At 35.6% G+C, this 13153-nt stretch overlaps 1 protein-coding gene across 2 annotated transcripts in view; it reads left to right on the top strand.

Annotated features, from left to right (window-relative positions):
* The window catches only part of EPM2A (EPM2A glucan phosphatase, laforin), a 197330-nt gene that overhangs the window by 84674 nt on the left and 99503 nt on the right, over nucleotides 1-13153 (top strand). For both annotated transcript variants that reach the window (XM_036767833.1, XM_036767834.1), the window contains exon 2: nucleotides 8659-8833. In XM_036767833.1, the coding sequence (XP_036623728.1) occupies nucleotides 8659-8833 (175 nt within the window). The remainder of the gene's footprint in view (nucleotides 1-8658; nucleotides 8834-13153) is intronic.

Below are 13153 nucleotides of genomic sequence, written 5' to 3' on the forward strand. Positions count from 1 at the left end.
AGACAAACAACCAACCAACAAGAATAGGATCTTATAGGTGAAGAAACAGAGATTATATGACTTTCCCAAGGTCACACAACCAGGATTTAAACCTGAGTCTCCAAATCCAAGCCTAATATTATTTCTGCACTTTTCCTTATGAGTAATTTATTTTTTTGTAATTTAATTATTTTTTCTAATATGCAAATCTACCTTTTCTTCCTCCCACCTTCTCTCCCAACCCGCATGAAAAAGAGAAAAATAAAGCCCTTATAACTAGTATATGTGTGTGTATATACGTAATACACACATATATACTATATCTGTATATATGTATGTATATATGTATGTATATGCATATATGTCTATATCTATATATCACCTCTCTGCATGTATACCACCTTCCTTGTAATAGGTAGGTAGCATGTTTCATCATGAGTCTGGGGTTGAATATAAGTTCTCTTAGATGCAAAATAAAGAGCTCAGTTAAATGGGCTTCGGGGAATAGGTGATCATTGTGGTTAATAATATACAACTGAACAGGTGGTAGTTGGCTGAGTCTGCACAACACAAGTTGACATGGAGTTTGCATATTTTCCAGGGGCATACTGGAGCTGATTTGTTGTGGCTTTCCAGAAAGTGTTAAAGTTTCATTGTGAGCATCTACCCCTTGGAAATCAGCAATATTATAAATCAGGGCTTGACTTTTGTTTTATTGGTTACTGGATTTAAGAAAGGGCTTCTCAGTGGTGCAGTGGCTGGAGTGCTGGGCCTGGATTCAGGAGGACTGGATTTCAAATCTGGCCTCAGACACTTACTAGCTATGTGACCCTGGGCAAGTCACTTAATCTGTTTGCCTCAGTTTCCTCATCTGTAAAATGAACTGGATAAGGAAATGGCAAACCACTCCAGTGTCTTTGCCAAGAAGACCCCAAATGGGGTCACAAAAAGTCAGACACAATTGAAATGAGTGAACAACAACAAAGACTTAAGAAAATGCCTGGGAAACTGCTAATAATACAGATTTAATTTAAAAGTGTGTCCAGTATACTTTTCTCCCCTAGAAGAACTAGTTGTTAAACATTTACTAGTACTCCCTTGGTTATTTCCCCAGTTCATTTGGAAAGTTTATAATAGATTTTCGATACTATACTGTTCAGTGCCGTGTAGTGGACAGAAGGTTGTCCTTTGAATCAGTAAGACCTCAGGTTCACATCTCGCCTCCAACTTGTACCAGGTACATGACCACAACCAATTCACTTAACCACTCAGCCCTGGCAGCTCTCCCAGTTTATAAAGCACAGAAGCGTCGTTGATCTTTGATAGTAGAAGGAATTTCCTAATATTGGTGAAAACACAGGTTTAGCCTAGCCCTCCTCTCCCTCACAGAAACAACAATGCAACGATTATTCAGAATGGCTGTACACACAGCAAGTTTTCAATATCAAGCCTTGCTGGCATATGTTTTGTCTGAAACATATGAGCATTTCACTTATAAAAAACGATCTTTTATGTACCTCAGCTCATCAACCAGAAAAGAGTTTCATTTAAGGTAACTTCCGAACTTCTATATGTAACAAATGAACCGGTAAAATATCACATTGCTAATTATGGGACTGGTGCTTGGCAACATGGAAATGAGCTAGCTAACCCTTTAATTAAATATATATGTATAATTTAAAATGTTTTATTTAGAGTGTCCTCTAAAGTAACTAAAGTTGCTTAAGAAACAACTATTTAGGCCTGCCCTAAGACTTCTGCATTGCACAATGAGAGACCTAGATTTGGATCTGGTTTTGGATTATATATTACATTTTAGAAGTAGGGTTGCGTAGTAGATAGAGGACTGGCCTCAAAGCCAGAAAGCCATGGGTCCAAGTCCTGCTTCTGATACACTTGCTGTGTGACCCTGAGTAAGTCACTTAAATCCTCAGGGCACAAGGCAATTCTTTAGATCTCTAAGTTGCAGAGAAGATATGAAACTGAATTACCAGAGGGAGTTTCCTTACTCAGGAGTCCCCTATCCTAATGAAATCATCGGTTCAGTCCTTATCCTTTTCCCTTTAGGCTGTTAAATGCCACATTTTAAAATACACAGAGCATGATATATATAACAGTCAGTAGAAAATAGATGAATTTGATTTATCTGGGAAGAGCAGTGATGATTTATAAAGGGAGCCATCTTTTACTTTTCATTTGGCAGTATAGAGTGATATTCGCTTCAACACAACAAATATTATGAAACACCTAATATGTGCAGAGTACATATCTGAATGAGATCCATAACCTCTTTCAAGACTCGATTTTTGTTGGAATTAAGTAATAAGTGGTAAGACTGATGAAGGAGCAAAGGAATCATCCCTGTTCATGACAAAATTACATAAATGGTCTCTATAGTTACTGAGCCACCAAAAAATAATCAGAAGTACATTTGTTAACTTGCCTTACATGCTTAACATGTCAACTGCTGCGCACGAGGAAAGGTAGTGAAGGTAAGAGAAGTCATGTTTCACTTGGATCACTGAAGGGAGCTCAGAGGAAGAGGAAAAGGACCCACAAACACAAAAATATTAATAGCAGTTCTTTTTGTGGTGGCAAAGAACTGGAAACTAAAGGAGTGCCTGTCAGTTGGGGAATAGCTGAACAATAATATAATAACATTGTAAAAACAAACAACTTTGAAAGACCTAAGAATTCCAGTCAAAATAATGAATCAACCATGATTCCAGAGAATCCTCCTCTTGTCAGAGAAGAGATGGATTCAGAGCACAGAATGGGACATATGTTTTTAGATAGGCCCAATGTGGGAATTTGTTTTGCCTTACTATGTATATTTGTTAGGATGGTTTTGTTTTTCTTTCTTTTTTTCCCATTAGGAGCAGGGAAGAAAATAAACGCTTGTTAATCAAAAGAAATAAAATTTAATAAAAAAAACAAAGAGAACTAATTTTTGGCTAAAATGATGAGTTAAAAATAAATTAGGGATTTTCACAGTAATAAAGACTATATTTGATAGCAATGCTAGCTGCAGGATTTTTTTATGTTAAACATTTTCATATTAGTTATTTCGTACAAGAAGACTCGAATAAAAGAAAAAAATACAAGAAAGAAAATGAAAAATAGCATGGTTCCATCTGTATTCGATCAATATCAGTTCTTTCTCTGGAGGCAGATAGTATGCTTCATCATTAGTCCTTTGATTGTCTTGGATCATTGTATTGCTGAGAATAGCTAAGTTATTCACAATTCTTCATTGAACAATATTGCTGTTACTGTGTACAGTGTTCTTCTGGTTCTTTACTTCATTATGTATCAGTTCATGTAAGTCTTTCCAGGTTTTTCTGAAATCATCCTGCTTGCCATTTCTTATAGCACAATAATATTCCATTACAATCACATACCACAGCTTGTTTAGCCATTCCCCAATAGACTAGCCTTAGGGTTAATAGTGTTGTAGGTGAAATTTGTCTTTAGGGGTTCTTTTTCATTTTTCCCCCTGTTTCTTTCCTAAAAGGGGGCTCTCTGCAGGGAGGACAGTTGGTGGGCTTGTTATAACCAGAATATATGCTTTCTTTCATGAGACATGATGCTGAGTTCCTAAGGGATGGTAAAACATAGTTGGATGAATTAGGATAAATTATAGAGACGCTGGAAAGCAATGTGGATTGGAGTGGGGAATGATCTACTTTAAGGAGTGCTGGGTTTCTGCCCTCTTCAGGGCAGGAGCTGATTGGTGTGTCAGTGGGAATGGAGAAGAGTTGTATGAGAGAAATGTTTTGGTTTTAGAAGTGACAGTGGTTGGTAATTGACTATAACTCACTTGAGTTCTAGTCCTTATCTCTAACTACCTACAAAAATCTCTTTCCTAAATGTCCAACTGCTACTTCAAATTTAGCTGCATGCAAACTGAACTCATGCCATTTTTCATAACAAGAAACCCCCGCCCCTCCCCCATTTTCCATTTCCTTATTCCCGTTGTTATGGGAGAAATATCTCTTTTCTGAGTTCCTGTGGTAGGTAAGTGCTGCCAAATTACATTTACCATAATGCAGAAACTATAGAGGTAAAAACCTCTATTTATTCTTATGCTTGAGCATATGTTCGGGCCCCAGAGAAAACCTGAACAATCATTAGGATTCTCAGAAACCCTCTTATAGGCAAAATTACACCAATGACAGAGAAACAATTCTTTTACATGTTGCAATCTTGTATATTCCTCTTAAGCTATAGAAGTTAAAGAGAAGATAGATCCATAATCCCATACTTCCTTTGGTGTTGTAAAAGTTGAACAAACTTCAACAGCAAACAAACTCTATAGGGTAAAGTAAGTCAGGTTACAGATTAAACTATTTAGAGGTTTCACAAATAGTCTTGTTGAGGGGGAAGATTTACATGTCACCAAGATAACCAAGAGGGTTTGTCATCAGGAAGGAAAGCCTTCCTTCAGTAAACAGTTAGCTAGAGGTACTAACACATAAATAAATCATTTTGACTCCCATTTGACTTTCTGTCTGAGGAATGTCAAACAGTCATCCCTTATTTAATGAGTCAGATTTTGGTTAGGTAAGGGTTAATATTAATAGAAGACAGACTTTTAGTTAAGCAAAATTTGTGGGAGAAATGGCTCCAAGTACCAAAAAACAAAAAAATAATAAAAGGAAATAAAAAATTCCTATAACAGTATTAGGCACCACTATTTTTACATTTTCTGAGACTCAAAACTTGGTGTCAATTTTGGTATAACAGTGAAGTTTTCTTGTTGGAAATTTTAAAAATGTGTTTAATTTGAAACTCTTGCCTATTTCTCATGCTGTGGATGCGTACTTTTTGACAGGTATTGATCCCTGCTGGTCTTACGAAACTGCTGTTCAATGTTGCGGTATTGGTCTCGTGGTCACTGCTGATCTATGCTGATTATTGCCAGCATGTCACAGTGACCTCTTATTTGGGGTGTTATTTCTTTTTCATAGGAGGATTAATGGGTCCCTCTGTGGTCTTGTAGTTTAAAATCAATAAATCTTTCATTGCTACAAAAAATTTTGGGGGGAGGGTGGGTGAGAAATGCAGAATCCTAGACTTACCTCATCAATGGACTAGGGAAAACAAAACAAAAACACAACTCTTCTCAGGTTTTCTTCTTTTTCTGTAGTGGTTTATAGTCTTATATACTTCTTTCAGAGTCTTGATTAGAAGGGTCTTTATTCTCTGGGAAGACTTGCCTCAGGCACTAAGTTCTTTGGTGCACAGAGTAGAAGAACTTCCTCCACATAACTCCTACCCTCACTATTATATATTTTTGAACTAATTGTAAATTCTCTCCTTCCCCCTGTATGTTTGCATGGAATTCTCCCCATTGGTGTGAAGGATGATTGCTTGAAAGACTATGTAAGTTGGTTTAGAGCCTAGGATTATAAGAGCTAGATGATTCAGTGAGTGGATCGCATGGGCCTGTAGTCTGAAAGATCTGAGTTCAAATTTGGCCTCATACATTTACTGTGTGTGACCCTGAGCAAGTCACTTAACCTCTATTTGCCTTAACCCACCTGAGAAGAAATGGCGAACCACTCCAGTATCTTTGTAAAGAAAACCCCACCGTGTCACCAAGAGTCAGACAAGACTGATTAACAACTAGAGTTCCATATAGTTCCTGATCACAGAGGCCCACCTCTGTCTCTCTCTTTAGCTTAGAGTTAAAAAGACTTTATGGCTTCTTGTTTAATTTGAGGGTCCTGTGCCCTAAAACTCATTTCAGGGGATTTCTGACACAGAAATTTCAAAGAACTCTGGAGGTCTTATCTCTTTGTAGTGTTTCAGGGAACTGAATGTGATATATAGTCTGCTGTACAAATGAACTTAAGCCATCATGGAAGCTAAAACCTGGGCCAGAGTCATTGTCTAATTCTAGCTTAATGGCTTTCCAGCCAAACTTTTTAAGGCTTTGAGCCATTATAACATATATAATGCGTTACAGTGGTTTTTGTTTGCTTGTTTGTTTATTTTTTATTCTGCTTACTTTGCATTAATTCAGGTATATCTTCCTATAATTCTCAGAATTCATCTTCATTGTTTTTCCTCAAAATATTACAATTATATTAATATACCACAATTTGTTTAGATATTCGGTGATTGATGGGAACCAACTTTGTGGGTTTTTTTTTTCTATTGACAAAAATACTACTATGAGTATTATGAATTACTTTCTTTGACCATCTTGGGGGTACATCTCCAGTAGTGGGATCAATGAGTCAAAAAGTATGAATAGTTTAGTGAATATTCTTTTACAATTCAATTTATTTTGGAATGTATTGGGCCTCTTTATAGCTGCATGAGCAATATATTGTTGTGCTTATCTTCCTATAAGCCTTTGTGAATGATATTTTTCTCATTTATTTTCTAGTTGCATCTTTTGTTGGAAGGGAGCTTAGACAGTTTGGTGGTTCTGGGCCTGGAGTCAGAAGACCTGGGTAAAAATCCAGTTTCAAATACATCTTAGCTTCTGACCCTGGGCAAGTCACTTGACCTCTGTTTGCCTCAGTTTCCTCATCTATAAAAAGGGGATAATAATAGTACCTAATGAGGTCAGAGTTGGGAGAGCTGGTTCATCAAATGTGAAAGAATTCACTTAGACCTTCTCTGTAGTCATTGGGAGCTTTATTGATGCAAAAGCAGCAGGCCTGAGATTTAGCAAGGAGCTAACTAAACCAAGGCACTGATGTAGGGAAGGAACCAGACTTTATAGACCAAAAGCTGTACAGCCTGTAGGGTGATTTTAGGGTTTCTCATGGGGGTTGGAGATTTAGGGACAGGATGAGATAAGGACACCAGTAGAGGACAACAATTGACACAAGATAAGGGAGACCGGAAATTTTATGACCCAGGGTCGAGCAGGAGACAAGGAATTCCATGGTCCAGGATAAGGGGGAAGTTATATGGTAACTCAAGATAAGGGGAGGAGATTTTTAGAGTGCCAGGGAGAGAGAAACTCATCCCTTGGGGCACCTTTGTATCTCCAAGTTAGAGGACAAACCAGGGAAAAGGCAGCTTAGCCCTTAGGGCACTGTTTGCATCCACATCAATACCTCCCAGGGTTATTGTCAAGTTCAGTTGAGATTATAATTTTAAAGCATAGTGCTTAGCACAGTACCAGGTTGTAAGTGCTATAAAAATGTTAGTTATTATTATTATTGTTGTTGTCTTTTCCAATTTGATTCGTATTTGTCATGTAATGAGTTATTTAGAGTAATATTTCAGATGGCTGTTGATAGTTTATGATTCTTCTTGTGAGCACCATTCTATCCACTGACCACTTATTTCTTAGGAAATAACTCTTGTTCTTAAATCATTTGATCCATTTTGGAGACTTGAACAAGTTTTCAAAAAGTCTATATAATTTTTTGGTGCTTTAAATCATAAAGATAAGTCTGTAATTTCCAAAAGAAAACGGACAATAATTTAAACTACTGTAGTCCTGCTATAGAATTTTTGACAACAGACAGAAAGTTTGCACTACTTTGAATGAATTAACCACTTGAGGAAACCAATTCATTTGACAGATTTTTCTCAATTTACTAGTGGTTTGATTGAGAAGGTACCCAGTATACTGGCTGTTTTGTTAGGCATAGCCTTGTTTGTAGAGAAGTAGGATGCTGAATTCTGGTTGGGTGTATCAATCAGAGACAGAGGAATAGGTCATCTTGAAATTAGAATTTGACGAATAACTAAGGGAAATAATTTTGATAGCTGTGGAACACAAAACTGATTTTACTGCATTCTATTCAGTTTAATTTCACATAGTAAATGTTTAATAAATGCTTGTTAATTGATTGAGCTAATATGAACTAATATATAACTCATATAACAAATGTTATTATGTGCAGATTAATGACATTAAAAAAATCCTGACCTATGATCATTGAGTGGAATTCCCATTGAGCAAATTCTCTTTAGCAATTCAGATCAGCAACTGTCTTTCAATCTGTAGTTTTACAGAGTTGTCTGGAGGCACCCAGAATTTAAAAGATTTGTCCAGGGTCACACAACTGATATGCATGAGAAGAGGGATTTGATCACAGGTCTTTTGTAATCTCAGGCCAGCTCTCTGTCCACTATACCAAGCAGCCTTATATCAATCACAGTGAGTTAAACAATTAAATGTGTAGAGTTTTAGAATTGGAAGAGCCTTAGAGAGCATCTAGTCTAACCTCCTTATTTCTCTGATGAGGAAACCAAAGCCCATAGAGCTTAAAAGGCTGACCCGAGCTAGTGGAAAATTAGCAGAATAATCAGAGCTAAAGCCCTGTTCTCCCAAGTTTGGTAGCCATAATTTGCTTTTTGAAAAATTAAAAGTTATGTACTGAAGCAGCCTTTAGTGATTTAGATTCTTTCCATGTGCATTTATTCTGTGAAAGTATTTGATTTGCAGTGAGTCCTTTAGGGTATCAGTGGATGGAAGATTTCCCTACTAAATTGAAAGGGTTAATTAGTTTGCTACAGAGCTTACTTACTATGGGTTGTAGCTTTACTCAAAACTTTGGAGACATCCCTCAAGAAATCTCATTAATGCCTCTTTTATCCATTTATCCGTTTACAGCTGTTTGTTATCTAGTTCTAGTTTACTTTGAGAATGTTTGAGCAGAACATGGATTTAATTGCTGTGTATGTCATTTCTTCTTGTTATAGGTAATGGACCCCACCATGACCGCTGCAGTGCTTATAATGAAAACAACTTGGTAGATGGTGTGTATTGTCTCCCCATTGGACACTGGATTGAGGCCACGGGGCACACAAATGAGATGAAGCATACAACTGATTTCTATTTTAACATTGCAGGCCACCAAGCTATGCATTATTCAAGGTAAAAGCAGCTGTGTATTGAAACAGACAGATGTTATTCAGGTTTGACCAGACAGAAAAATACATGAATCTATTCAGCCAAATTTGGTGATAGTAGATTGCTATTTTAAGAAACAAATGGATTCCCTCCTTCATCTTTTTGCCTCTAAAAACCGTGGTCATGCAGGAACTTGTCAACTTGGATGTTCAAAGATTTAAACACTTTGAAATCATACCAGTGAGGGATCCACAGAGGGGCATCAATTCACAGAATCAGTAAATGGTAGAGGTTGAAGGGGTCTCAGGCATCATTTAGTCCTACTTTCTTTTTTTCTTTTCGTTAAAGAAATAAAGGTAATGAGGCTCAGAAATGTGAATTGATTTAAGGTCACAAAATTAAGGACAGAGTTGTGACTAGAATTCAGGGTTCCCGATTGCTAGACTAGTGCTCCTTGTATAGCCTCTCTGAAGATGTATTTTTTTTATATTTAAGGACATTTCTTTAGTGGTTAAAAGAGAAGAAACGCTGACATTTAAAAAAATTTTTAAAACATTTTTATTTAAAATTTTTGAGTTCCAAATTCTATCCTTCCCTCTCTTTTTTTCCCCTTCTCTCTCCCTGAGATGGTAAGCAATCAGATAAAGGTTATACATGTGCAATTATGTAAAACATTTCCATATTAGTCATTTTGTACAGGAAGACTCGAATAAAAGAAAAAAAATGAAAGAAAGTGAAAAATAGCATGGTTCAGGCTTATTCAGTCAATATCAGTTCTTTCTCCGGAGGCGGATAGTATGCTTCATCATTATTCCTTTGGAATTGTCTTGGATCATTGTATTGCTGAGAATAGCTGTCAGTCACAGTTCTTCATTGCACATGAAAAAATACGCTCCCATGTGACTAGAGATAGCTTTGATTTCTTTGTCTGAAAATTGTTCGTATCCTTTGACCATTTTTCAATTGGGGAATGACTTGTGTTTTTATAAGTTTGACTCAGTTCTCTATATATTTGAGAAATGAGGCCTTTATCAGAGATACTTGTTGCAAATTCCACCCCCGCCCCCCCAGTTTTCTGCTTTTCCTTCTAGTTTTGATTGCACTGGTTTTGTTTGTGCAAAAACTTTTAAATATTATAGCATTAAAATTATTTTACATTTTGTAATGCTCTGTTTATCTTTTTTGGTCCTAAATTCATCCCTTATCCATAAATCTGACAGATAAACTATTCCATGCTCTCTTAATTTCTTTATGGTATCACCCATTATGCATACATTATGTTCCCATTTTGACCTTATCTTGGCATATGGTGTGAGATGTTGGTCTATACCTAGTTTCTGCCATACAATTTTCCAGTTTTCCCAGCAGTTTTTGTCAATAATGAGTTTTTGTTCCAAAAGCTTGGATCTTTGGGTTTATCACATACTAGATTACTATGGTCATTTACTGTAATGTAATTTGTACCTAATCTATTTCACTGATCCACCACTCTATTTCTTAGCCAGTACCAGATTGTTTTGATAATTACCGCTTTATAATACGGTTTGAGATCTGGTACAACTAAACCACCTTCTTTCACATTTTTTTCATTGATATCTTTGAGGTTTTGTTCTTTCAGAGAAATTTTGTTATGGTTTTTTCTAGCTTTATAAAATAATTTTTTGATCATTTGATTGTTATGGAATTGAATAAATATATTAATTTAGGTAGAATTGTCATTTTTATTATATTTGCTCGGCCTGCCCATGAGCAATTAATATTCTTCCAGTTGTTTAGATTTGACTTTATTTGTATGAAAAGTATTCCAGGGATTTTCTTGGCAGGTAAACTCCCAAGTATTTTATATTGTCTACAGTTATTTCAAATGGAATTTCTCTTTTTGCCTCTTGCTACTGGATTTTCTTGGCAATATGTAGAAATACTGAAGATTTATGTGAGTTTATTTTCCATCCTGCAACTTGCTTAAGTTCTTAACAATTTTAAGTAGGTTTTTAGTTGATTTCTCTAGGGTTTTCTAAATATAACATCAGAATATCTGCAAAGAGTGATAGTTTTGTTTCCTCACTGACTATTCTAATTCCTTTAATTTCTTTTTCTTCTCTTATCGCTATACTTAACATTCCTAGTACAATATTAAATAATGAAGGTGACAATGGCCATCCTTGCTTCACCCATGATTGTATTAGGAAGGCTTCTAGTTTATCCCCTTAACAGATAATGCTTGCTGATGGTTTTAGATAAATATTACTTATCACTTTAAGGTAAGCTCCATTTATTCCTATGTTCTCTAGTGTAATAGTAATGGGTGTTGTATTTTGTCAAAGGCTTTTTCTGCCTCTATTGAGATAATCACATGATTTCTTTTGGTTTGGCTATTGATATGGTCAATTATGCTGATGCTTTTCTTAATATTGAATCAGTCCTGCATTCTTGGTATAAATCCCACTTGGGCATAGTGTATGATCCTTGTGATATATTTCTTGTAATCTCTTTGCTAGTATTTTATTTAATTTTTTTGCATCATATTCATTAGGGAAGTTGGTCTATAATTTTCTTTCTCTGTTTTGGCTCTTCCTGATTTGGGTATGAGTATCATATTTGCGTCATAAAAGGAATTAGGTGGGACTCCTTCTTTGCCTATTTTTCCAAATATTTTGTGTAGTATTGGGATTAACTGTTCTTTAAATGTTTGCTAGAATTCACTTGTGAACCCATCTGGTCCTGAGTATTTTTCCTTAGGAAGTTCATTGATGGCTTGTTCAATTTGTTTTTCTACCATTAGGTTAAGTATTTTATTTCTTCTTCTGTTAATCTGGGAAATTTATTTTTTGTAGATATTCATCCAGTTAATTTAGATCATCACATTTATTGGCATACATATAATTGGACAAAATAGCTTCAAACAATTGTCTTAATTTCTTCTTCATTGGTGGTGAATTCACCCCTTTCATTTTTGATACTAGTAATTTGTTTTTCTTCTTTCCTTTTTTTAATCAAATGAACCAATAGCTTATCTATTTTATTTTTTTTTCATAAAACCAGCTTCTACTTTTATTTATTAGTTCAATGGTTTTCTTACTTTCAATTCAATTAATCTCTCCTTTGATTTTCAGGATTTCCATTTTGGTGTTTAATTTGTTCTTTTTCTAGTTTTTTTGGTTGCATGCCCAGTTCATTGATCTGATGTGAGCAATTAGAGATGTAAATGTTCCCCTAAGTACTGCTTTGGCTACATCCCATAATTTTGGTATGTTGTTTCATTGTTGACATTTTCTCTAATCAAATTATTGATTGTTTCTGTTATTTGTTCTTTGACCCGCTTGTTTTTTAGGATTAGATTATTTAATTTCCAATTAATTTTTATCTCTTTCCATTGTCCATTTTTGTATGCAATTTTTATGCATTATGATCTGAGAAGGATGCCTTTACTATTCCTGCTTTTCTGCATTTGGTTGTGAGGTTTTTCTATCTTAATACATGGTCATTTTTTTTGTGTAGTTTCCATGTACTGTGGAGAAAAAGGTATATTCCTTCTATTTCCAATCACTTTTCTCCAGAGATCTATCATATCTAATTTTTTCAGAATTTTATTCACTTCCTTCTTTCCGATTTAGTTTTTGGTTAGAATTACCTAGTTCTGAGAGGGGAAAGTTGAGGTCCTCCACTAGTACAGTTTTGTTATCTATTTTCTCCTGTAACTCATTCAACTTCTTAAAAAATTTAGAAGCTATACTATTTGTTGCATATATGTTTAATATTGATGATGTCATTGTCCGTGGTAGCTTTCAGCAAGACATAATTTCCTTCTTTATCTCTTTTAATTAGATCGATTTTTGTTTTTGCTTTGTCTGAGATCATGCTTTTTTAGCTTTAGCTGAAGCATAATAGATTCTGCTCCAGCCCCTTACCTTTACCCCGTGTGTCTCTCTGCTTTAACTGTGTTTCTTGTAAACAACATATTCTGGGATGATGGTTTTTAATCCTTTCTGCTACCCGCTTCTGTTTTATGGGAGAGTTCATCCTATTCACATTTATTGTTATGATAACTAATTGTGTATGCTTGTGTATGTGTATGTTCCATGCTATTTTTTGCTTTTTATCCCTCCCGCTTTACCCCCCACTTTTTCCCTCCTCACAAATGTTTTACTTCTCATCATTGCCTTCCCCAATATACCCTCCCTTTTATCAGTCCCTGCTCCCCCTTCTGTTATCCCTGTCCCTTTTTACTTCCTTATAGGGTAAGATAGATTTTTGTACCCAACTGAGTATGTTATTCACTTTTTGAGCCAATTGGATAAGAGTAAAGTTTAAGCTTTGCCTGCCACCCCCTCGTCTTCTTCTCCA

The sequence above is a fragment of the Trichosurus vulpecula genome, chromosome 7 (assembly GCF_011100635.1).
Source record: "Trichosurus vulpecula isolate mTriVul1 chromosome 7, mTriVul1.pri, whole genome shotgun sequence".
NCBI lineage: Eukaryota > Metazoa > Chordata > Mammalia > Diprotodontia > Phalangeridae > Trichosurus > Trichosurus vulpecula.